Genomic DNA, 23,292 nt, shown 5'->3' on the forward strand with positions numbered 1-23,292 from the left:
TTTTGAAAATTAATTTTCCTAATAATAAATTTATAATCTTCATATTAAGTATATTTTGATCACTAAAATTAACATACCTTACCTTATCAAAAGAGGTAAAAAAAAATTACAATCTATACAACCTTCATCTCAAGAAAACCCGCAAATGAACTAAAAAGACCAGCAAGACAAAGAAGAAAAAACAAAAAAGCTAAGACTAGTAATAATAGCTTATATGCATAAGCCAGAGATATACAAACACAATCATAAAGGCAAGACTATGAGCTAAAGGTAATTATTGATGCTCACGGACACCAAAACTACGTCTCCAACTAATTTTAATTATCTTTAGTCAAGTTCTTAGAAAAATACAACTCATTTATGTCATTTTTAATTTGCTCTTCTCACGTTTTCTTAGGCCTATCATGACTTTACTTCTATCAACGGTGATGTTTTGCATGTCGACGATCTTTCTTCGTACATGCCAAAACCATCTCAATCTACTTTCACGCATCTCTGCAGAGATGGGTAAAGCCTCTAGTCTTTCTCTCAAAACACGGTTCTTAATCTTATCTATGTTGATATGTCACAACATCCAACTCAACATTCACGTCTCTCCTTTTATCATCTTACGCGCTGCAAGTGATTTTTTCGTTGGACATTTAGAAAAAAATTTCTGAGAAATAACTTAAAGCCATAACCCAAAAGCTACTATGGGTAATATTTTTGATGGTTTTTGGAATTATGACTCAATTATTTTCCTAATAAGCAACCAAATGCCAACAACTATTTTTATACAAACCATCTTTATTACTGCTGGAATAATAACTTTCAAGTGCTCAAATTGATATTTGTATCCAATTTGTCATGTAGAAGTAGAAGATAAAGTAAACGGTCAACATACATATTAGTGTTATACAAAATTATTACTCGAAATAATGCACCTAAAAAATCACATTTTTGAATTTAAATTGATTAGATAGAAATACTTTTATCCAAAATCATTTAATTTTCTATCTCCAATCTCCAATAATGTTCGTTCACCCTCAAATGCAACACTTCTTTCCTTCCTCTTCATCACAACACTAACAAATTCCATTACAACCCCATATGAACAACCCGACCACCTCCTCATCAACTTTGGCCTACCGAAAAATTCTCCACAACCCACCGATAACTTCGGTGACAGATGGCGGAGCGATCAAGATTTCATCCTAGCAACGTATTCTGCCATTAGTAAATCCACTGCAAAAGCAGTGGAGGCGGCTTCAACTCCTTATCACATGGCCCGAATATTTCGGGCCACGACAACATATTCCATACCTGTTACTACGTGGGGCCCAAAACTAGTCCGCCTCTACTTTCCACCCCTATCCATATCCTACGACATTATAGACATCAAATCGTCTTTTCTTTCGCTCACAATTAATGGGTTCAATATTTTGCGCAATTTTAGCGCGTTCAACGCGTACACCAATACAAATGCGCCCGTAAACGACGGGCTTGTAAGAGAGATTTACATCTCTTTGAACAAAGGAAACGGGCAAAAGGGTCTAAACCTAACTTTCTCACCAGGTAACCCGGATGGGTACGGGTTCATAAATGGGTTGGAGATTTTATCTGTTCCCGATGGGTTGTACTTTAACCGTTCCGGATCCAATATGGTTCCATATCTTACGGGTGGGTTTCAAGATTATTTGAATAACCTGTTTAATTTTTCGGATTCAATAGCTATGGAAAATATTATCCGGCTGAACGTTGGTGGGTCGATCGTGGAGCCGCGTGATGATTGCGGACTTAGCCGGACTTGGTTCGGTAGAGACGATGACTACATGATGTAAGTTCAACAATATTTTTCATTTTTCCTGAATTTAATTTTAGACAATTGTCTTCTAATTTTCTTTGTTTCACTGATAAACTTAAACTATCTGGTGGATAGATAATTTTGGGTCACCATGAAATATAAATTCTTTTGAATTCCCAAAAAGCATAGAAAGTAGTTAATTTATTAGTGTCAAGTAAAAAAATAAATAGTATTTTTTTCTTACAAAGTTTTCTATTACTTTCTTCGTTTCTTATCAAGTTTCCATAAGAAATGTAAATGAAAATAAGAAAAATATAATATTTTAGATAATTAATATATTATTTTATTAAATAATAAATTTAATTTAATAAAAAAAAGTAGGCACCATATATAATTATTAAAAAATTGAAATAAAGTCATTGAAAAAATTATAAGGACTATAACTAATAAAAAAATATTTTTATAAAGTTAATGAGAAATATGTAAGCATCATAAGAAATATACGAATGTTAAAATAAAATTAGTGGCTAGAAAATATGTGAGAATTATAAGGATTATTATTAAAATATTAAAATAAGATTAAAAAGTTATTTTTATTCGAAATTTATGATATAAAAATAAAAAATTCTTTAAGTAACGATAAAAATGCAATCTTCATAGCTCTATACTTATGTGATAATTTCCATTTTCAGTTTTCAACCAAAAGAAAAAGAAAAATACAATTTCTAAAAATTTTTGTAAGTTATTAATTTTTAAGAAATTAAAAATTTTATAGGAATTTAAGTATTTGTTTGTTGGCCAAACAAGCTCTTGGTAAATATAATTGACCAATATGTCGATTGTAGCAGTGACATCTTTGACTTATGTGCAGAGTTTGAATGTGTTTACTACATCAGACACTAATATGTATATAAGATCGAAGTTCAATGCGTTTATAAGATCGAGTCAAACATAATTAAAAATACAATAATATGATATTATATTGATATGCGTGGAAAGACGAATAAAATGAGATCTCAAATGGTTATATATTTTTTCATATAATAATCGCAATATGTAAGATACTATAGAAAAAAGAACAATGTAAAATTATTCTATAAAGCATAAGAAAAAATGGAGGAAATATGCAATATAGAAGTATAATCACGTCTTTTCTCATTATAGGCTACAAGTGTGCATCATGCAATACAAGTCTTCCGTATATTTAAAGTATAGAATCCCACTTTAAACGTTAGATGAATGAGATTCTAATCCTTAACATGACCTTTTGAAGTCATATCAAGTACTCAATTTATCCAAAAGTTTAATTAGATGATTAAGTAATCATTTAAAACTGCTAATACAATTTTAAATTCGGAATAATAGCACTATACTACTTTTATGTAATTATTTTTGAATTATATATATATATATATATATATATATATATATATATATATATATATATATATATATATATATATATATATATATATATATATATATATGTATTTATTTATTTATTTATTTTTATTGATTATATTGAGTTGTACCTTAGCTTGTGTTGAACACATGTAACTTTGCTATTGTATTTGGTTTCATTCGTCTCTTTCTTTTGCAGTGCTCTTTTTATTTGAGCGTCGCTTTGACTGTATCCCTCTTGCCCTGTCTTCAGATGGGGTGTAGGTATGATTTGTCAGTCACGAACCCACAAATCCAGTCCTAAGCGGAATCTATCGTATGTGATGGTAAATTGATTAATTTTATTTTTATGTTGTACATGATCAGTTATGGTCTAAACTTCACAATGTCCTCCGACAATACCCCAATCAATTATACAGTTGCAACACCATGGTATTCGGCGCCAGAATTTGTGTACTGGACAATGAGGGTGATGGGATCATATGATGGAGAATTGAAGAAAAACCGAAATTTGACATGGTTGTTCGAGGTCGATGTTGGATTTAATTATCTTGTGAGGCTCCATTTTTGCGAGTTACTTCTCTAAACAAACAACACTGGCCAAAGAGTTTTCGACGTTAGTATCAACAATCAAATGGGTGCACAAAATATTGATGTTTTTGCGCTAACTGGTGGCATTTTCATTCCAATGTATCGAGATTTCGTTACGCTCTTTGAAGGTAGTGGTACCAACAAAGCTAGTGTCGAAACCAGAGGTCCTCTTTCAGTGACACTTACTCCCAACCCTACCGGAACGTAAGTTAATCATTGTTTTTTATGGGTAAGAAATCGAGAATCCGGCCCCTGCATGAGGAGGCTAGGAGTCGAGCTTTGATTTTCCCCTGGGTTAAAAATTGAACGCCTATCACAAGAATGAATGGAAAGACTTTCTACAATACATTTGCATATATTTTAACTGAGTCAAACTCGCCGTCTTTGAGCCAATATAGGTTTAAAATTGCTATTTAAGATAGCAATTTCACGTGAAGTTTAGTTTTCAACTGTTTTTACCTGAGGCCCATTTCTCTATTTTTTTTAAAAAATAAAAAATTTCATTAATATAAGCAAGATATATTTCATAATAAATACAAATATATTTACTGTTGTAAATATATATTCTTGACATAATATTTAAAAGTTGATGTTGTTTCATATTTAGAAAATTAGGATAATACTTTTTGTCACACTACAATAAATTTTTTATTTTTTAATTGTTTTGAATAAATACACAACAATATAGTTAGAGTTTAGTTTTCAAATTTGCAATAATGGTCAACTGTTGCTCTGTGCTTTTAGGTATGACGATGTCATGCTCAATGGATTGGAGATTTTCAAGTTGAGTTCTTCAAATCCTACTCTTGCTGCACCAAATCCTAATATCCCTATGAATTTAACATCTTTACAAGGTAATAACCGATCGTCGAATAGTTCTCATCATTTAATATCGATTATCGGAGGAATCTTTGGTGCTATTCTAGTAGTCGCACTCATAATAAGTAATAATCTTATTATTTGCCGTTTAGACTTTGTCAACCTTTCTAATAATAAGATTTGATTGTAATATGTTATGTGAGAAATTGGCTCTATCAGTTGCAAATATATAATAATCGGAGGAAGTAGAATTCCAGCCACAACCATATGTTATGTGAGAAATTGTCTCTATCAGTTGCAAGTATATAATAAACGGAGGAAGTAGAATTCTAGCCACAACCACAAGCATAATAAGTTGGAGCTCGATCGACCACTGGTCTAATCACCCACTTACCTGCTTCAGGCATGTCATGTATAGGTTCAAGCCATGTTTGATCTAGTACTAATAATTGATAGAATATATAACGTACATATCTCGAGGCTTTAATATTAGTTTAAGCTTTTGGTGGTAACTTCAAGATATATTATATGTTTTATCAGTTGATAAAATATTCAATAGAATATCCCAAGATTTTAGCTATTGATTTGGGTTAAGTATCCTATCATTAGTTCAGATAAGTTCCAATTAGAGTTAATTACCTAGATTGAATTTACTACTATAATAAAAATATTATTTTTGAGATTAGATTTACTACTTGGAAAATATCTATTTGCTACTGTGTTGATCACTTTTGTGATTTTGAAAACCCTAACATCATCCTGGCCCTTCTATGTATTTTAAAAAAGTATATAACTGGATTGATTTATGTCTAAGTAGTGTTATGCTCTTGCGTCTTTTAAATTTGTTACATCATAATCTCCAATGTGATGACATTTTGGCTAAAATATAATAAAATGCAAAGAACAGAGGAATGTTTAATGGTTATCATTTTCATCATTATTTCTTGCAAAAGTTTCACTAAACAAATCTTGGTTGCACATTGTAGGATTGCACATTGTAGGACGTGAACACGGTCTAACCAAAATCATGATCATCTTCATCATACTTGGTAAATTCATCATTTCCTATCCATCTTTGCTCTACTTAAGAAGTTTTAGATTTTCCTTTCAACTCTTGTTCGCAATTAGTAACTGTGAACAGTTTCGTGTTAAAAATACCTGCTGCCTCCGTTTTTTGAACAAAGGAGACCTGGGATACAAACCCAAAAATCTAACATTATATCAGAGTTTGTGCATGTTAAAGTGTCCATTATTATTCACATGTATATCATTCAACATCAGAAAAAGAGAAATAGAATATGCAAATTTATAAACTAGAAGAATAATTTCAACTACACTATAAATTATCGTAAACGTTCTTCGAACTTATAAGTAGATTACAAAATTTCAATATTCTAAAAAAAAATTAAAAAAAGAACCCTAAAAAATTCTACCCAAATTAGAAACTAATTCAATAATATTAAAAAAGTAAACTAATTTATAGAGAATTTGGACAATTAAAATTAGCCTTGGTTATAACTTGAAATTCGGGCCTCCCATTTTGAATGTTTCGCTTTCATTTAATATTATTTTCTATATTCCAGCAAAACTATCAAACAACTTTACACAGTTCAGTGGCATGCCTACCATATTTGTTGGTGTAGGTTGTGACTGTGATTCCAGCAAAGCTTATATACTCTTCATTTTTTTTCCTAAGAGATGGGGTTACATGTGAACCCCATGCTAACGAACTTGGTACACCTATGCTTTTACTTCAATTTTTATTTGAATTGTCCAGACTCATTTTTTTCAGCTTGTGGTCTTACCAGTAAAGCTAACTCCTATGTGAATATTTTCTTTTCAGGAATTGGATTAGGCATATGCATGTTAATTGCACTAATCCTCTTGTACAAAAAAATGAACTCGCTGATCGAGAAAAGTAAAGAAATTGAAACATTGTTGAAACAACATGGATCCCTCGGTCCAAAGAGGCATACTTATGCAGATTTGAAGAGAATTACAAACTCCTTCAAAATCAAGCTAGGTGAAGGAGGTTACGGTATTGTATACAAAGGAAAACTACATTGTGGGGATCAAGTGGCAGTGAAAATTCTCAAGAGATCATCGAATCGAGATATGGATATGGTGGAATTCATCAATGAAGTTGCAAGTATCGGAAACACCAATCATAAGAACATTGTGAAACTCCTAGGCTTTTGTTACGAGGGTTCAAAACGCGCTCTTATATATGACTACATGCCTTGCGGATCTCTTGAAAAGTTCACACATGGGGGCAGAGACGAAAACAATCAACAACCCTCATGGAAAAGTTTATTTGAAATCGCGATTGGGATTGCAAGAGGGCTAGAGTACTTGCACCAAGGGTGCAACACGAGAATATTACACTTTGACATTAAGCCCCAAAACATTCTATTAGACGAGAATTATTGCCCCAAGATATCTGATTTTGGCCTGGCTAAGATATGCCCACAAAAGGACATCATAATTTCGATGTCAGAAGCCAGAGGAACTGCAGGGTACATTGCTCCTGAGGTTTTCTTCAAGAGATTTGGCGGAGTTTCTCATAAATCAGATGTTTATAGTTACGGAATGTTGGTTTTGGAAATGGTTGGGTGTCGAAAAAATATTGATGCGAAAGTGGAACATAGTAGTGAGCAGTATTTTCCGCATTGGATTTACAAGCAACTCGAGGAAGTTGAAGAGATCGATCAAATCGACACCACAAACAACAACGAGGGATCAGTACTCAAAAGGAAGATGGTTGTAGTGGGTTTATGGTGCATACAAACCAACCCCTTCACCCGACCAAATATGACTCGAGTTGTAGAAATGCTCGAAGGAACACTCGACTTGCTGCAGATTCCTCCGATTCCATCCTTTGAGATCACAAGAAATTTCTACCACTCTAGATGAAATCTCATCAGGTGGACTTTTTGTATCCTCCATTTGATGTTCTAGTTAGACAATGTAGCCATTTTACTGAGCTTTTTAGCTTTGTGTAAATGATTGTCTCCAATAAGTGCAAAATAATTTGCTAGTTAATTCGCTTATGTTATGTTTGAAAAGGATGATTATTGGTTCAATTTCATGTTTGGCAAATCAATGAATTCAATTTTGAATTTAAGTCATTTCTACCATTGTATTAAAAGTAGATAAAGTTAAGAATTTGAGAATGATTTCACAATCTTGTCATTTTCAAATTCTTTCTTTATGATTTCACAATTGAAATCTACAATTTGAAATGAATTTATTATTTCCAAACACAACTTTAGGAAATCACCATCGGTGATTTTATTCTTCTCTGCAATTTCTGGAAGTTGTAAAACAAACTCTAGGACCCAAACAACATCCCCAACCGATGGACGTTCGCTACCTTGATTGCGTACGCAATAAGCTCGGGAATCTCACCGAATTTGCTTAGACAATGACTGCAATTTGGCCTTTTAAATTCGGGTCTATGATAATATTTTTATAATTTTTATATGTACATATTTAAGATATTAATAATGGCAAATTCTAATATTAAGAGGCGAACCTGTGTCTCAATTGAAGAACTCAATTTGCAATGGGTGTTTGAAACTTCTCAAAATATTGATTATAACTTAATTATCTCCAACCATAAAAGGTATTGCATTCCAATCTTTAAGCATGGAACATGCCATTACAAGGCTTCTTCTCTAAGAAAAATGCATTTATAGAAATAAAAAATAGAATAAAAGTCTTTTCTTATTTATATCGATCTCATCGTAAAACGGTCTTAAATTAGGCTAAATAGTCTTACTAAATTAGTTAACACATTCACTTTAGTACTCAAAATACTCACTTTAGTTGTTTAATACTTTAACACATCATTTTATATGCTAAAAGAGTCAGTCGGTTTGGTAGATGGTAAGAAATGGTAGTAATGGAAATAAAAACTAGTGTAATTTTGATTGAAAAATCTCCTGGCTACCTTGAAGGTCATGCTTGTCCAACTTCAATTATCTCATTTTCTTCATACAATTCATTCCAATGCATTACCATTGGGAGAGGTGGAATTAGGTGTTAATGAAAATTTGTAAACAAAAATATTTTTTTGTGATCAAAGTTTCATCACCATGGGAATGACATGGAAATTGAGATAAAATAAAACACTATAAATCATTTTTATTATCACTATTTAGTATCACTAACCAAACAGATCGTTAATATCATATGATCGTGAGACAGTTTCATACTTGCTCTTGTAGCTTGGAGGAGAGTGGCATTATTACTGAGTAGGCTTTATATCATGGCAAAAACTTGGGAGAGACCGCCTCAATATGAGGCGGTACAATTGGGCCGGCCCAAAAGCTAAAAATAAAAAAAAATAAAAATGGCGCAAAACCCCAAAATTAGAAAATAAATTTAATTTTTACTTTAAAGATATCAATTCTGACATTTAAGTTATCTATTTAAACTTAAAGTAAACCTTAAATAAATCAATTAAAATAAAAATATTTTATTACCTAAAAGTGATCAATTTTGATATTAAAGTAATCAATTTCTACTTACAAGTTTATAACCTTAAATGGACAATTATTTAAAAGTCTTCAATTTTGATGTTAAAGTGATCAATTCAAACGTTGAAGTGATCAAAAAAGTGATCAATTAAATGATACAGTTATAACTTACAAAAGAAACCAATTATATTTATGACCTTAAAGGTATCAATTATGACCTTTTGATCAATTATTGATCGCGTATAGTAAAAATTTATAATCAAACCGATTGAACTATTGGTCTCAATATAAGACGATGGCTCCTAAAACCTTCTGTTTTATCATTTCATTTTCTGTTTATTAAGCTTGATATCACTTGTGTTTCTCTGGGCCAAAAAATAGGGGCATAGAACTCATTATAACCCAAAAGGTTTAGTTACGAAATTTTGTATTTATGTTCATATATGTAGAGTCTAATAGCTATATGGGCTCTCAACCTCTCTAGGGTACCAATCCTTCCTTCTAATATCAATCAATTTGTCACATACTAGCTATTGGAAAAAATATATATATTTTTTAAATGTATAAGAATATCATAAAACGTTAATTTTGATTTTGAAACGCCAAAAGTTGTAATGTTTTGAAAACAGTTACATCTACCACTAAACACTACTTAAAATGTTGTTTAGCCGAGCAATTACTATTCACAAATTCCTGTGTAGAGACGGTCTCACCATGAGACGTTCCTCATAAAAGGGTTGAATAACCCAACTAATACAAATATTAACATATGTGCTTCTTATTTTGTGGTCGTCTCATCGAGAAATGTTCTTTCACAAACATAACTCAGTATTATTTTATCCTTATTATTAAACTGCTATGCGAACAACGCTCTTAATAAACATATGATACATAAAAAATAATCCAAATTCAATTAAAGTTCATGAACAAATTAGTATGTAGATGAATGGAGAAGGTTAGCTAATTGGATAATGTGAACAAATATATATATATATATATATATATATATATATATATATATATATATATATATATATATATATATATATATATATATATATATATATATATTTATTTATTTATTTATTTATTTATTTATTTATTTTTATTGATTATATTGAGTTGTACACTAGGTTGTGTTGAACACATGCAACTTTGCTATTGTATTTGGTTTCATTCGTCTCTTTCTTTGCGGTGCAGGGTGTAGGTATGATTTGTCAGTCACCAACCCACAAACCCAGTCCTAAGCGGAATCTATTGTATATGATGGTAAATTGATTAATTTTATTTTTATGTTGTACATGATCAGTTTTGGTCTAAACTTCACAATGTCCTACGACGATACCACATTCAATTATACAGTTGCAACACCATCGTATACGGCGCCAGAATTAGTGTACTTGACACTGAGGGAGATGGGACCATATGTTGGAGAACTGAAGAAAAACATAAATTTGACATGGTTGTTCGAGGTCGATGTTGGATTTAATTATCATGTGAGGCTTCATTTTTGCGAGTTAGATTCCACAATTAACAACACTGGCCAAAGACGTTTCGACGTTAGTATTAACAATCAAATGGGTGCACATGATATTGATGTTTTTGCGCTAACTGGTGGCATTTTCATTCCAATGTATCGAGATTTCGTTACGCTCTTTGAAGGTAGTGGTACCAACAAAGCTAGTGCCGAAACTAGAGGTCTTATTTCAGTGACATTTACTCCTGACCTTACCGCAACGTAAGTTAATCATTATTTTTTATGGGTAAGAAATCGAGAATCCGATCCCTGCATGAGGAGGCTTGGAGTCAAGCATTGAATTTTCCCTGGGTTAAAAATTGAACGCCTATCACAAGAATGAATGGAAAGATTTTCTACAATACATTTGCATATATTTTAACCAAGTCAAACTCGCCGTGTGTTTTTTTAATCTTTTGACCCAAAAACTTACATTTTTAGCCAATATGGGTTTAAAATCGCTATTTAAGATAGCAATTTTACCTGAAGTTTACTTTTCCAACTGTTTTTACCTGAAGCCTATTTCTCTATTTTTTAAAAAATAAAAAAAAATTCTTTTTTTTAGTTTGTTTATTTTTCTTGCCACATTTTATTTTATGGAAGTGGTCCCACCACGGAAAATTTTGTCATATACAAATTTTTCCTTACTTTAAAGTTAATCCAGCTTTATGCAATATAATTGATTTTAAAATTTCTTAGTCTTTGTATTATATATGATTCATTATTGCAATTTCAAAAGAGCATATAGAGTAATTATTTGTTTGATAACACGAATATTTTCCTTCTAAAAATACTTTATTTAATGACTTTTCAAATTTGCATTGAAGTTGAAACTTTTCTCTTTTTTTTCTAGATATGACGATCTCTTGCTCAATGGATTGGAGATTTTCAAGTTGGAGATTTTCTAGATATGAATTTAACATCTTTACAAGGTAATAATCGATCGTCGAATAGTTCTCATCATTTAATACCGATTATCGGAGGCATCCGTGGTGCTATTCTAGTAGTCGCACTCATATCATCAATATTTCATAATCATTTTCCGAAGAAAAAAGGAGAAACAAAAATTCATGAAACAATGAGCAAAGATGATACTAGCAAGCTTAAGTGGATTTCGCCGTTGGATGATTCTGGATCTAATGCAACTACCGCTAGTGTGATTTCTTCTCTGCAGTCCGATCTTTGTCGACTTTTCTCATTTGCGCAAGGTAGGTTTGCTACGAACGATTTCGACGACGATTTGATCATAGGAACCGGTGGGTTCGGTAAAGTTTACAAGGGTTCAATAGATGATGGAGCCACTATTGTGGCCATCAAACGTCTTACGACAACATCGAAGCAAGGCGCTCGCGAGTTTGAAACAGAAATCGAGATGCTATCGAGACTACGTCACGTACATTTGGTGTCCTTAATAGGATATTGTGACAAACACGGTGAAATGATCATAGTTTACGAGTATATGCCACGTGGCACTCTTCGAGATCACTTGTTGTACAAGAATCCCGAGAGAAGCGAGAACCATACACCATTGTCGTGGAAGCAACAACTTATAATTTGTCTTGGATCAGCTCGCGGTTTGCACTATCTTCACGCGGGTGCTAAACAATTGATTATTTATCGAGATGTCAAGTCTACGAATATTCTTCTTGATGATAAGTGGACGGCCAAAGTCTCAGACTTTGGCCTTTCAAAGGTAGGACCCACTCCTGGTGATATGGGTCCTACCCATGTTAGTACCGCTATTAAAGGTAGTGTTGGATATTTAGATCCAGAGTACTATCGACGTCAACAATTGACAGAGAAATCAGATGTATACTCCTTCGGAGTTTTGTTGTTCGAGGTTTTATGTGCTCGATTTGCGATGAACCCTAATCTACCCAAGAAACAAGTGAACTTAGCAGTGTGGGCTCGTTATAACTACAAAAATAAAACCCTCCACACAATTGTCGATCCAAATGTAACAGGGCAAATTGCACCTGAATGTCTAAGAAAATTTGGAGAAGTGGCAGAAATGTGTACACGAGAATATGGAAGTGATCGTCCTTCGATGGGGGACGTAGTTTGGGGCATTGAATTTTCCTTACAACTACAAGAAACCGCGGAGAAAATTATGCAAAACAATTTAAGTGATGATCCTCAAGGAGAAATTTCAGATTCTACGATAAGTTTTAAACTTGATGGGGCAAATGCATTAGGTTCAATGTATATTGATGATGAGTCGACCACATTAAATGATGATTTTTCTGATACTAAGATGGTTGATATGGGCACAAAAAAGTTATTGGATAGTAGAACTACTACATTTAATTCATCGGAATCACCCATAATTGAGATGAAGTCTGGTTCGGTTTTTTCTGAAATTATCGACCCAAAAGCCAGATGACTCGTACAAATTGTTGTATGAGCCGATTTCTCTATAAAATGTGTTTCATACGACATGAGAATATAAGATTTTTATTTCTCTTACAAGAGTATCTAAAAGAAATAAGAAAATATATTTTTTTTGTAAATTTTTTTTTGAGGATAATAAATAAAACTGTTAATTTGTTAATTAGTATTATATTTTGAGAATATTTCAAGGTACGGTTGTGTTTTTAATATGAATAATTATATCATAAAAATATAAGACGCATAAGTGCCGTGTTAGTCCATTTCATTTTTTAGTTTTTTTTTTAAGAAAATCTAATAATTTATTGATAAAAATATCTACAAGAGAGTAACAATCGATCAAATACATAACAATTTTAATCAAACAAAATTTTACTCCTTCCTACTCTTCCTACTTGTCCCAATTACTTTTTGGTTACTATTCACTAATCACTCTTAATTTGTATTTTATTCTTAATCTATAACTTAAAATATAGTCAAGCGGGATTTTATTTTATTCGTCTCAATACAATGATTATTAATATCAACTTTTCATAATTTTTAATTATGCACAATTAAAGATATTAAAAGTTAAAAGGTTACCTCGACAAGTGTAAAAAAGGCAAAAGAGACAAGTAGGCTGAATATAAGGGAGTATATAAAGAAAAGTCATGATCATTATAAAGGAGATCCAATACTAAAGTCTTCCCTCTTTCCTGATCATTATAAGGTTGATAGTAGCCCCAAAATTTACAATGAAGGTTCAAATTTTTTGAGAGAAAAAAAGAGAGAGAAGAGAGCAAGATTAGCAATTTATAAAAGTCTAGTTTTTTTCTACTTTGCCACATACATACATAACAAAATTCTTTTTTACTCTTCTCAAATGGAATTATAAAATTTTATGTCAAATTTTAATTAATAATTCTCATTAATTTATATAAAAAAAACATATTCATATGTGAATATTGATAAATTCGTCTCGATATATATCTTTTAAATATTATTTATTGTAACTTTTAAAAATTAACAATTAAAGTTATTTTACTTTTATATTTACATTAAAATCTAAAAACAAAAATTACAAGATTAAAAGAAAATGTAATTTAAAGGGTGACTTGTATACTAAGTAGACAAATTGGACCAAGTCACTTGGTGAGTGGCAAAATGAGACTTGAGAGTGTTATTTGGAATTTAAAGGGTGACAATATTATTAAATGTCACAACTCACAAGAGTCAAGATCAACCCTTAAAATTGGGAAATTTCATAAAATTGTTGAATTTTCTTCTATGCTAAAAACCATTTTGATAAATTGATTGATCATAGCTTTTGTTTTTTATTGAAAGATGGCAAATAAGGAGTCCAAGGTTGGACCTGCCTCGGCTATGAACTAATTTATTTAAATAAAAATCTATTAGTTTTGAATTGTTTGAAGTATTATAACCTTTTTTATTCTAATGTAATAATACCTCATATGGTTTTTCACATTTTTTATACATCATTTTAATTTTTAATGTGTCCAAAAGTGTTTGTTAAAAATTATAAAAAGTTAATGATAATAAAATATACATTGAGACGAATCAAACAAGATCGCATACACTTATTAATATATTGAGAATAATAGCTACTCTTGTGAAAGACCGGCTCTCGGTGAAACGATCTCAAAACAAGAAGCTTATTTATTAAAAATTATAAATTGAGTCATTCAACTCATGATTGATGAACGTCTCACAATAACACCGTGTCACACAACAATTTGTGTGAGAATAAAATAAAACTAGAATAATTGGTGAATAGTATAAAAAAAATCATCTGATAAGAATAGGAAGGAGTAAAAAAAAATGACAATTGAGTTGGATCCACCTATATATATAGATGAGTCATCAAAAACGTCTAAATTTACTTAAAGGCTAATAAGCAAAAAACATACTTCCTCTATCTCTTTTGAGTGCCTATTTGATTATACACACTATTCAATGTATTGTTTTAATTCATAATGTCTAAAATTATGGATAATAAAAATTATAAAAAATTGATATTAATAAAATTTACATTAAGACTAATCAAGTAAGATCCAACTTGAAAATTTTTTGTCAATATATTAAAAATAAAAATACAAATTAAGGGTAATTTTTAATTTTTACTTTTTAATGTAAAACATATAGAGTTAGGAGTTATATAATATACCCCAAACAAATCCTTGATTTGGCCTATGTGCATGATTTTGTATTTACAAAACAAGGTTTTTATACAATGTAAATATCTATGGGGGAATAAATATTAAACTAAAAGAGAGTATTATTAGAGCATAAAATAAAAAAATATAATTGTCCTCAATGATTATAAACGGTTATAAAGCGATGGATGGATGGAGAAAGACAAATTGAAAAATTAATCCTTTCATTTTGAAGGTAAAACATAGAGAATATATAAAACTTTGATTATATTATTGAGTATACTAATATTTATATTCACTGGTACAACTAAGTTACAGTATTAATTTATTGTTAATTAAATTAGACTTTTGAAAATCCAACCATATTCTTAAAATGATTTTTTTTCAAACTTTAAATAATAAGTTTCATTAAAGAAATAAAGCGAAATGAGTTTAAATATTTATGTATAAAAAATCGCAAAATTTTTTTAAAAAGAAAAAAAAATAAAAATAAAATAAAATCGGATATCCAGTATCCGATTCGATAAATCAGATATATGAAATCTAGAAATCCATTTTAATCCGAATCGGAACAAACCAAATCATGATTTTCATTATCCGAAAAGCAAATTTTCGGATCCGAATCGATTCGGTATACAATTTTAAACACCCCTAATTGGCATTATGGCACGTATTATGATTATTTCTTAACCAGTTCCAAAACAATCGTTTGGGTCATTCTCTTCCATACAAACAAAACTTAATTAATTGAATGTGCTAAAAACATGGTAAATTGTAATAAGTTTAATTCTTATTTCTACTATTTGGTACCAACAACCAACGGGTTGTAACTACAATTTCAAACTGTTAATAGTTCAATATTTCTACAAAATTTGGGTTGAAGTAAAATAATTGGTGGAATTTATGAACGTGGACGAGGGCCTCTCGACCCGATCTGACTTGTTTATAATTTTTTTCTTATAAAAATTTTCATTGATAGAGGCATGTCAGATTGAGTATTAAAATGCATCATAACTTAATTACTTGCTTTTGTCAATAATATTTAAACAATTAATGATTATAAATCTATAATAATATATCATAATATATTAGGTTTTGTGGAAGACGATTAATAATTCTTAATGACAAAGGGTAAATATATATAGTACAACAAAATCCCTTATTCAAGGGATATAATAATTACATAATATGTGTTCCTAAACTAATATCAAAACAACTAATTACGATTATTTAAGGAACGCAAAAACTTGTGATAGACGGTCTCATATTGGGACCTTTTATAAATACCGGTCCAAAAGCCAAAAATTGAAAACTAAAAGTGATCTAAATTTCAAAAATTAAAGAATAAAAATTCAATTTTGACCTTAAAAATATCAATTTCTACTTAAAGTAAATCTTAAATAAATCAATTAAAATATAAAAAAATTGAATTTTGAACTAAAGTGATCAATTTTGACATTAAACTGATCAATTTCTACGTACTAGTTTATAATTTAAAGTAAAACTTTAAAGAGCTCAATTATATATAAAGTGATTCTTTAAATGATCAGTTACAACTTTTAAAAGATATCAATAAAAAAATTCAATTTTGATTAAAAGTGATCATTTTTTACATTAAAGTGATCAATTTCTTCTTGCAAGTTTATATCAAATGAGTCAATTTTTTAAAGTCTTCAATTTCAATGTTAAAGTGATCAATTTAGACCTTAAAGTGATCAATTATATTTAAAATGAGCAATTAAATAATCAGTTATAACTTATAAAAGAAATCAATTATAAACTTAAATAGATTTATTACTATTGGTCAATTGGAAAAAAATATAATTGAACTGATTGGACTATTGAACTATTAATCTCATATTGAGACGGGCACTCGCAAGATTAGTTGTTTAAGAAATGTACAATATGTTGATAGCTGGCAAGAATAATTCATAGCCCATTATTAGCTTGTTCTATTTTTATTTAAATAAAGGGTTTATTTAAAGCTCAATCCATTTAGCACTAAAATTCGGGCCCCAAAGAGCCCTCAGTCCATTGCACAACTCTAGTTATATGGTAGAAATTGATAAAAAATGATTAATTAGACTTAATATAAATAGGAAAAATTAACATTAATAATCCAACCTTTCACCTTTTCATGTGAATATTACACTTTTGGATTATTTTCTGATAAAAACTTATTAATTAGATTTAATAAACATTTGCTTATATTTGAAGAAATAATGTACAGTGAATAAACATGGTTAGTAACTTTGATTTCGATTAGTATTATTTTAGTGTTGTTGTACTTGATCAGTAATGGTCACAACTACTTCTCATCGATCTACAACGATACCACAAGCATCAATTACACAGTTACAACACCATCATTTACGGCGCCTGAGTTAGTCTACTTGACAATGAGGGTGATTGGGCCATATGTTTATACCACAAAAATCTTGGTTGCACATTGTAGGACGTGAACACGGTCTACCCAAATTCAGGATCATCTTCATCATTCTCGGTAAATTCATAATATCCTATCCATCTTTGCTCTACTCTTGAGATACATACCCAAATTTGACATCATATCCGAATTTGTACATGTTAAAGTATCTATTATTATTTACATATAAGTCGCCTAACATCAAAAAAAGAGAAAGAGAATATGCAACTTTATAAACTTGAAGAATAATTTAAGCTACTACTACAAATTATAATAAAAAAAATTTGGACGCGACGGTCTCATATTGAAACCGACAATATGGGCCGTCCCAAAAGCTAAAAACTGAAAAATAAACATGGCCCGTCTCCCAGAAATTAAGGACAAAAAAATTCAATTTTGACATTAAAGGTATAATTTTGACCTTAAATCTATCAATTTCAACTTAAAATAAATCTTAAACGAATCAATTAAAATAAAAAATTTTAATTTTGATCTATGAGTGATCAATTTTTACGTTAAACTGATCAATTTCTACCTAAATATATTCTGTTTTCACAATTTCAAAACAGAGGTAATAAAATAATATTATTCTATCATCCTATGAATGAATTTCAAACAAAACAAAAGCAAAACTATCAAACAACTTTATACAGTGCAGTGGCATGCTACCACATTTGTTAGTGTGGTTGTGAGTTTGATTCCAACAAAAGTTATATACTCTTCATTTTTTTTCTAAGAGATGGGGTTACATGTTAAACCCCATGCTAATGAACTAGGTACCCCTATGCTTTTATTTCAATTTTTATTTGAACTGTCATATTTTTCAGCTTGTGGTCTTAATAGTAAAGCTAGCTCCTGTGTGAATATTTTCTTTTTAGGAATCGAAATAGGCATATGCATGTTAATTGTACTAATCCTCTTGTACAAAAGAATGGACTTGCTGATCGAGAAAAGTAAAGAAATTGAGACATTGTTGAAACAACATGGATCCCTCGGTCTAAAGAGGCATACTTATGCAAATTTGAAGAGAATTACAAACTCCTTCAAAATCAAGCTAGGTGAAGGAGGTTATGGTATTGTATACAAAGAAAAACTATATTGTAAGGATCAAGTAGCAGTGAAAATTCTTAAGAGATCATCAAATCGGACTATGGATATGGTGGAATTCATCAATGAAGTTGCAAGTATCAGAAACACATATCACAAAAACAGTGTGAAACTCCTAGGCTTTTCTTACGAGGGTTCAAAATGCGCTCTTATATATGACTACATTTCTTGCGGGTCTCTTGAAAAGTTCATACATAGGGGAAAAGACGAAACCAATCAACAACTTATGGGAAAGTTTGTTTGAAATTGCAATTGGGATTGCAAGAGGGCTTGAATACTTGCACCAAGGGTGCAACACGAGAATTTTACACTTCGACATTAAGCCAAAACATTCTATTAGACGAGAATTATTGCCCCAAGATATCTGATTTTGGCCTGGCTAAGATATGCCCACAAAAGGACAACATAATATCAATGTCAGAAGCCAGAGGAACCGCAGGGTACATTGCTCCTGAGGTTTTCTTCAAGAGATTTGGCAGAGTTTCTCTTAAATCAGATGTTTATAGTTACGGGATGTTGGTTCTGGAAATGGTTGGGTGTCGAAAAAATGTTGATGCGAAAGTGGAACATAGTAGTGAGCAATATTTTTCGCATTGGATTTATAAGCAACTCGAGGAAGTTGAAGAGATCGATCAAATCGATACCACAAACAACAACGAGGGATCAATACTCAAAAGGAAGATGGTTGTAGTGAGTTTATGGTGCATACAAACCAACCCCTTGACCCGACCAAATATGACTCGAGTTGTAGAAATGCTCAAAGGAACACTCGACTTGCTGCTGATTCCTCCGATTCCATCTCTAGCTTCTCCTTTGAGATCACACCAAATTTCTACGACTCTGGATGAAATATCTGTAATGAATTATGTGACTTGAGTGTACATTTATATGTGCATTCATGTGGTGACTTATGGGATGAAATCCTAGGAATATCATGAATGGATGTATTAAGTGTAGTCTTAAATGTTTGTGGTTTAAGATGATGATAAAGTATGGATTAATGAGGTAATGAAATGTGAGTTAATCATGGGAATTATGGGACTTAATGAAGAAGTGCTAAGGTTTAATTCAAGATGCTCTACTATGCAAAGTCGAGCAAAACTGTCCGAAGCTCTCTGAAGTTCTACTCGACCAGCTCACTCGACCGAGCAAGCTCTAAGGTGGATCGAGCGAGCAGACAGAATGTAACAAGAAACTTCCTGTAGCCCGCTTGTCCAAGCCGCTCGACCGAGCGAGCCCCTGTATTGGTCGAGCGATGTCTCTGATGCTCCCAGGATGCTGTTTTTGACTCTTCAAGTACTTGGGGCAGTTTCATTATCATTTATTCATAGCTCGAATGTACTTAATGTTATTTAGTGTGATCTCTCACATAAATAGAGAGCTTTCATACTCACATCAAACACAACCCCTAAGCCAAACACATAGCTTTTGTTTTATCTCTTACTCAATTGTAATACTTCGTTTGTAAGAGTGTTTTACACTATTGAAATAATATAAACAATCAACTACACGCCACAGAGGACGTAGTCATCATTGGTTGAACCTCCTTAAATCATTGTGTCAATTTTGCAAGTTTTACATTATCAAACATTTGTTAGTTGATTGAAATTATTATCGTTCATCAAAGTTCTTAACATCGTATCAATTTTGGCAAATTATTACAATTTCATTAGGGGGACTCTTTATATCCTCAATTTGATATTCTAGTTAAACAAGTTAGCCATTATAGTGAGCTTTTCTGTCAGGTCGACCTTAAGATTTGAGAGGCTTGGAACAAAATATTAATTATGTGTCTTTAATTACTAAATATATTATTATAAACCCCTAACTATTAAATATTTAAAGTATCATTTTTTGAATTTTTAGGATGGGACCGGGGCACAGACCTCTCTTGCCCATTATAGGGATGGCCCTGCTTTGTGACAAAAGAAAGTAATAACACTAAGGCTAAGTAACAAAAGGTGACTTGAGAGTGATCGATCAAATTGAATAGGTGTCATTACTAAATATCAAGAGTCAATATCAACGCTTAAATTTGACCAACTTTTTATTAATTTACTATTTCATAATCTATAATGGCCCTCAAGTAAATAAGAACAATTTTCATTAAGTTATGTTGAATTTTCTTCTATGCTAAAAAATTGTTTTGTTTAATTCATTGATCATAATGCTTTATAAAAACTTAGGTTATTTATTGCAAGATGGCAAACAACGGAATTTAATTTGTGACTGTTTAAGTTCTGACAAAATTAATTAATTTAAAATTTATTAATTTTAAATTTTATAACATATCACAAATAAATATGAGTTATGACAGTTGAGTTAATTTCGCACACAAATATCTAAAATTCGACCCAAGGCTACTAAATTTAATTAAAGGTTAAGTATAAATAAATAAAGTATTAAATAATACTCATTTATGATCATATTGCTTCATATTAATTAATATGACGTTGTTAACAAATAGTTTTTGATATAAATGATTTGAACATGTCATTACAAAGCTTCTTCTCTAATCAAATGCATTTATAGAAAATAAAATTGAATAAAAGTCTTTTCTCATTTATATCGGTCTAATCATAAATTTATTTTAAATTAAACTAAATAGTCAATCAACTAAATTAATTAACACACTCACTTTCGTACTCAACATACTCATTTTAGTTGTTTAATATATTAACACATTATTTTAAAAATTAAAACTAACATTTTAAATATTAAAATACTCATTTTTTAAAATTAAATAGTCGCTTTTAATACCATCTAATCTGTGAGACCGTTTCATACTAGGGTTGCTCTTGGGGGAGAGTGGCATCATTACTACGCTTGATATTATTTTCAAAAGAAACAAGTTGAACTTTCATAATTGGGCCAAAAAATAGGTGCAGAGAACTCACTTTAACCCAAAAGGTTTAGCTACCAAGTTTTGTATTCATGTTCATACATAAGTTACCCTAATAAATTAGTCTAATAAAAAATAGTCTTATCATAATATCATCGCATTTAAGAATTTGTGCATGGGCACTCCACCTCTCTAGTTTACCACTCCCTTTATCTTATATCAATCAATTTGTCACTTAATTTTTATGAACTTATAGTAGTTGTTATCATATGTACTACTAAGCATTACTTAAACTGTTATTTTGCTAAAATTTTGTATTTATGTTCATATATGTAGAGTCTAATAGCTATATGGGCTCTCAACCTCTCTAGGGTACCACTCCCTCCATCTTATATCAATCAATTTGTCACATACATTTATAGACTCTAATAGCTATATATATATATATATATATATATATATATATATATATATATATATATATATATATATATATATATATATATATATATATGTATGTATGTATGTATGTATGTATGTATGTATGTATGTATGTATGTATGTATGTATGTATGTATGTATGTATGTATGTGTATATGTATATGTATATATATATATATATATATATATATATATATATATATATATATATATATATATATATATATATATATATATATATATATATATATAGAATATCATAAAATGTTAATTTTGATTTTGAAACGCTAAAAGTTGTAATGTTCTGAAAACAACTACATCTACCACTAAACACTACTTAAAATGTTATTCAGCCGAACAATTACTATTTAAAAATTCCTGTGTAGAGACGGTTTCACCATAAGACGTTCATCATACAAGGGTTGAATAGCCCTTACAATTATTAACATACGTGCTTCTTGTTTTGTGGTCGTTTCATTGAGAATTGCTTTTTCACAAAAGTCGCTCATTATTGTTTTATCCTTATTATTAAACTGCTATGCGGACAACGCTCTAAATACGCAAATGATAACTCAAAAATAACCCAAATTCAATTAAGGCAAACCATAACACCAATATTTCTCACTTGTAAGAAATCCAAATGAATAAAATCAAAGTGAGTCACACCAACATTGCAATTATTTGTTGATGTTAGGAAAGCAGGAGACAAGAAGTTCATGCATATAAATCATTACTCTATTGATTTTACATTAATTTGTGAACAAACTATTTGCCATCCTTATCTTATTTGCCATCCTTTTTTTTTACCCCTATCTAGCCAAGTAAATATTGAATTTCAACAAACTATTTTATCATTGAAATAAATTTATATAATTTGACTATTTCTTGACTTTGAAATTATAAATAAATACTTTAAGGATATAAGTGATTATTTTAAAGTTATAAGTGATCACTTTAACACTATAAAAATTAATCATCTCACCATAAAACCATCTCATTTAAGAATTTATGAATATTTAATGGAAAAATAAAAAACTAAATTTGGTAGGTCAGAGCATAACTTTCAAGTGCTCAAATTTTTATCCAATTTTTAATGTAAAATTACTCAAAAAAAAAAATACACCTCAAAAATCGTACTTTTAAATTTAAATTGATTGATAAAAATTATATGTCCATACTCGTTTAATTCTCTATCTACAATAATGTTCATTCACCCTCAAATGCTCTCCACACTTATTTTCTACCTCTTTATTACAACTCTTGCAAATTCCATTACAGCCCCATATGAACATGACCACATTCTCATCAACTGTGGCCTAGCAAAAAATTCTCCAGAACCCATCGA

At 30.5% G+C, this 23,292-nt stretch overlaps 2 protein-coding genes and 2 pseudogenes across 3 annotated transcripts; all 4 read left to right on the top strand.

Annotated features, from left to right (window-relative positions):
- The first annotated feature begins 503 nt into the window (after positions 1–503).
- Positions 504–12,974, top strand: LOC130803290 (uncharacterized). Its single transcript, XM_057667495.1, has 10 exons — positions 504–1,816; positions 3,551–3,768; positions 3,904–3,979; positions 4,520–4,629; positions 6,178–6,246; positions 6,372–7,364; positions 8,824–8,903; positions 10,276–10,334; positions 10,385–10,813; positions 11,546–12,974. The coding sequence occupies exons 1-10, from the start codon at positions 1,263–1,265 to the stop codon at positions 12,972–12,974; spliced, it is 4,017 nt and encodes a 1,338-aa protein (XP_057523478.1). The 5' UTR covers positions 504–1,262.
- On the top strand, positions 3,690–7,633 carry LOC130802217 (probable receptor-like protein kinase At5g39020). 2 transcript variants are annotated; one of them, XM_057666142.1, is made up of 4 exons: positions 3,690–3,979; positions 4,520–4,629; positions 5,581–5,643; positions 6,438–7,633. In XM_057666142.1, exons 1-4 carry the CDS (start codon positions 3,819–3,821, stop codon positions 7,505–7,507), a joined length of 1,404 nt encoding a protein of 467 aa, XP_057522125.1. In that variant the 5' UTR covers positions 3,690–3,818; the 3' UTR covers positions 7,508–7,633. The 2 variants fall into 2 exon arrangements, with proteins under 2 accessions (XP_057522125.1, XP_057522126.1); XM_057666143.1 differs by lacking the exon at positions 5,581–5,643.
- A 5,322-nt stretch (positions 12,975–18,296) lies between the features above and the next one.
- LOC130803291 (LEAF RUST 10 DISEASE-RESISTANCE LOCUS RECEPTOR-LIKE PROTEIN KINASE-like 2.5) lies at positions 18,297–19,540 on the top strand (annotated as a pseudogene).
- Positions 19,541–23,071: 3,531 nt separating this feature from the next.
- Positions 23,072–23,292, top strand: part of LOC130803292 (uncharacterized) — an 18,312-nt pseudogene continuing 18,091 nt past the window's right edge.

The sequence above is a fragment of the Amaranthus tricolor genome, chromosome 16, assembly GCF_026212465.1.
Source record: "Amaranthus tricolor cultivar Red isolate AtriRed21 chromosome 16, ASM2621246v1, whole genome shotgun sequence".
NCBI classification, from domain to species: domain Eukaryota; kingdom Viridiplantae; phylum Streptophyta; class Magnoliopsida; order Caryophyllales; family Amaranthaceae; genus Amaranthus; species Amaranthus tricolor.

Excerpts from the sequence above, each read along its gene's own strand:
- LOC130803290 (XM_057667495.1), top strand. The coding sequence starts at position 1,263 with ATGGCCCGAATATTTCGGGCCACGACAACATATTCCATACCTGTTACT. Across the intron at positions 1,817-3,550 it reads AGAGACGATGACTACATGAT|TTATGGTCTAAACTTCACAA; the intron begins GTAAGTTCAACA and ends GTACATGATCAG. Across the intron at positions 7,365-8,823 it reads AAGGAAGATGGTTGTAGTGG|CTTGGAGGAGAGTGGCATTA; the intron begins GTTTATGGTGCA and ends TTGCTCTTGTAG.
- LOC130802217 (XM_057666142.1), top strand. The coding sequence starts at position 3,819 with ATGGGTGCACAAAATATTGATGTTTTTGCGCTAACTGGTGGCATTTTC. Across the intron at positions 3,980-4,519 it reads ACTCCCAACCCTACCGGAAC|GTATGACGATGTCATGCTCA; the intron begins GTAAGTTAATCA and ends CTGTGCTTTTAG. Across the intron at positions 5,644-6,437 it reads GATCATCTTCATCATACTTG|GAATTGGATTAGGCATATGC; the intron begins GTAAATTCATCA and ends TTTTCTTTTCAG.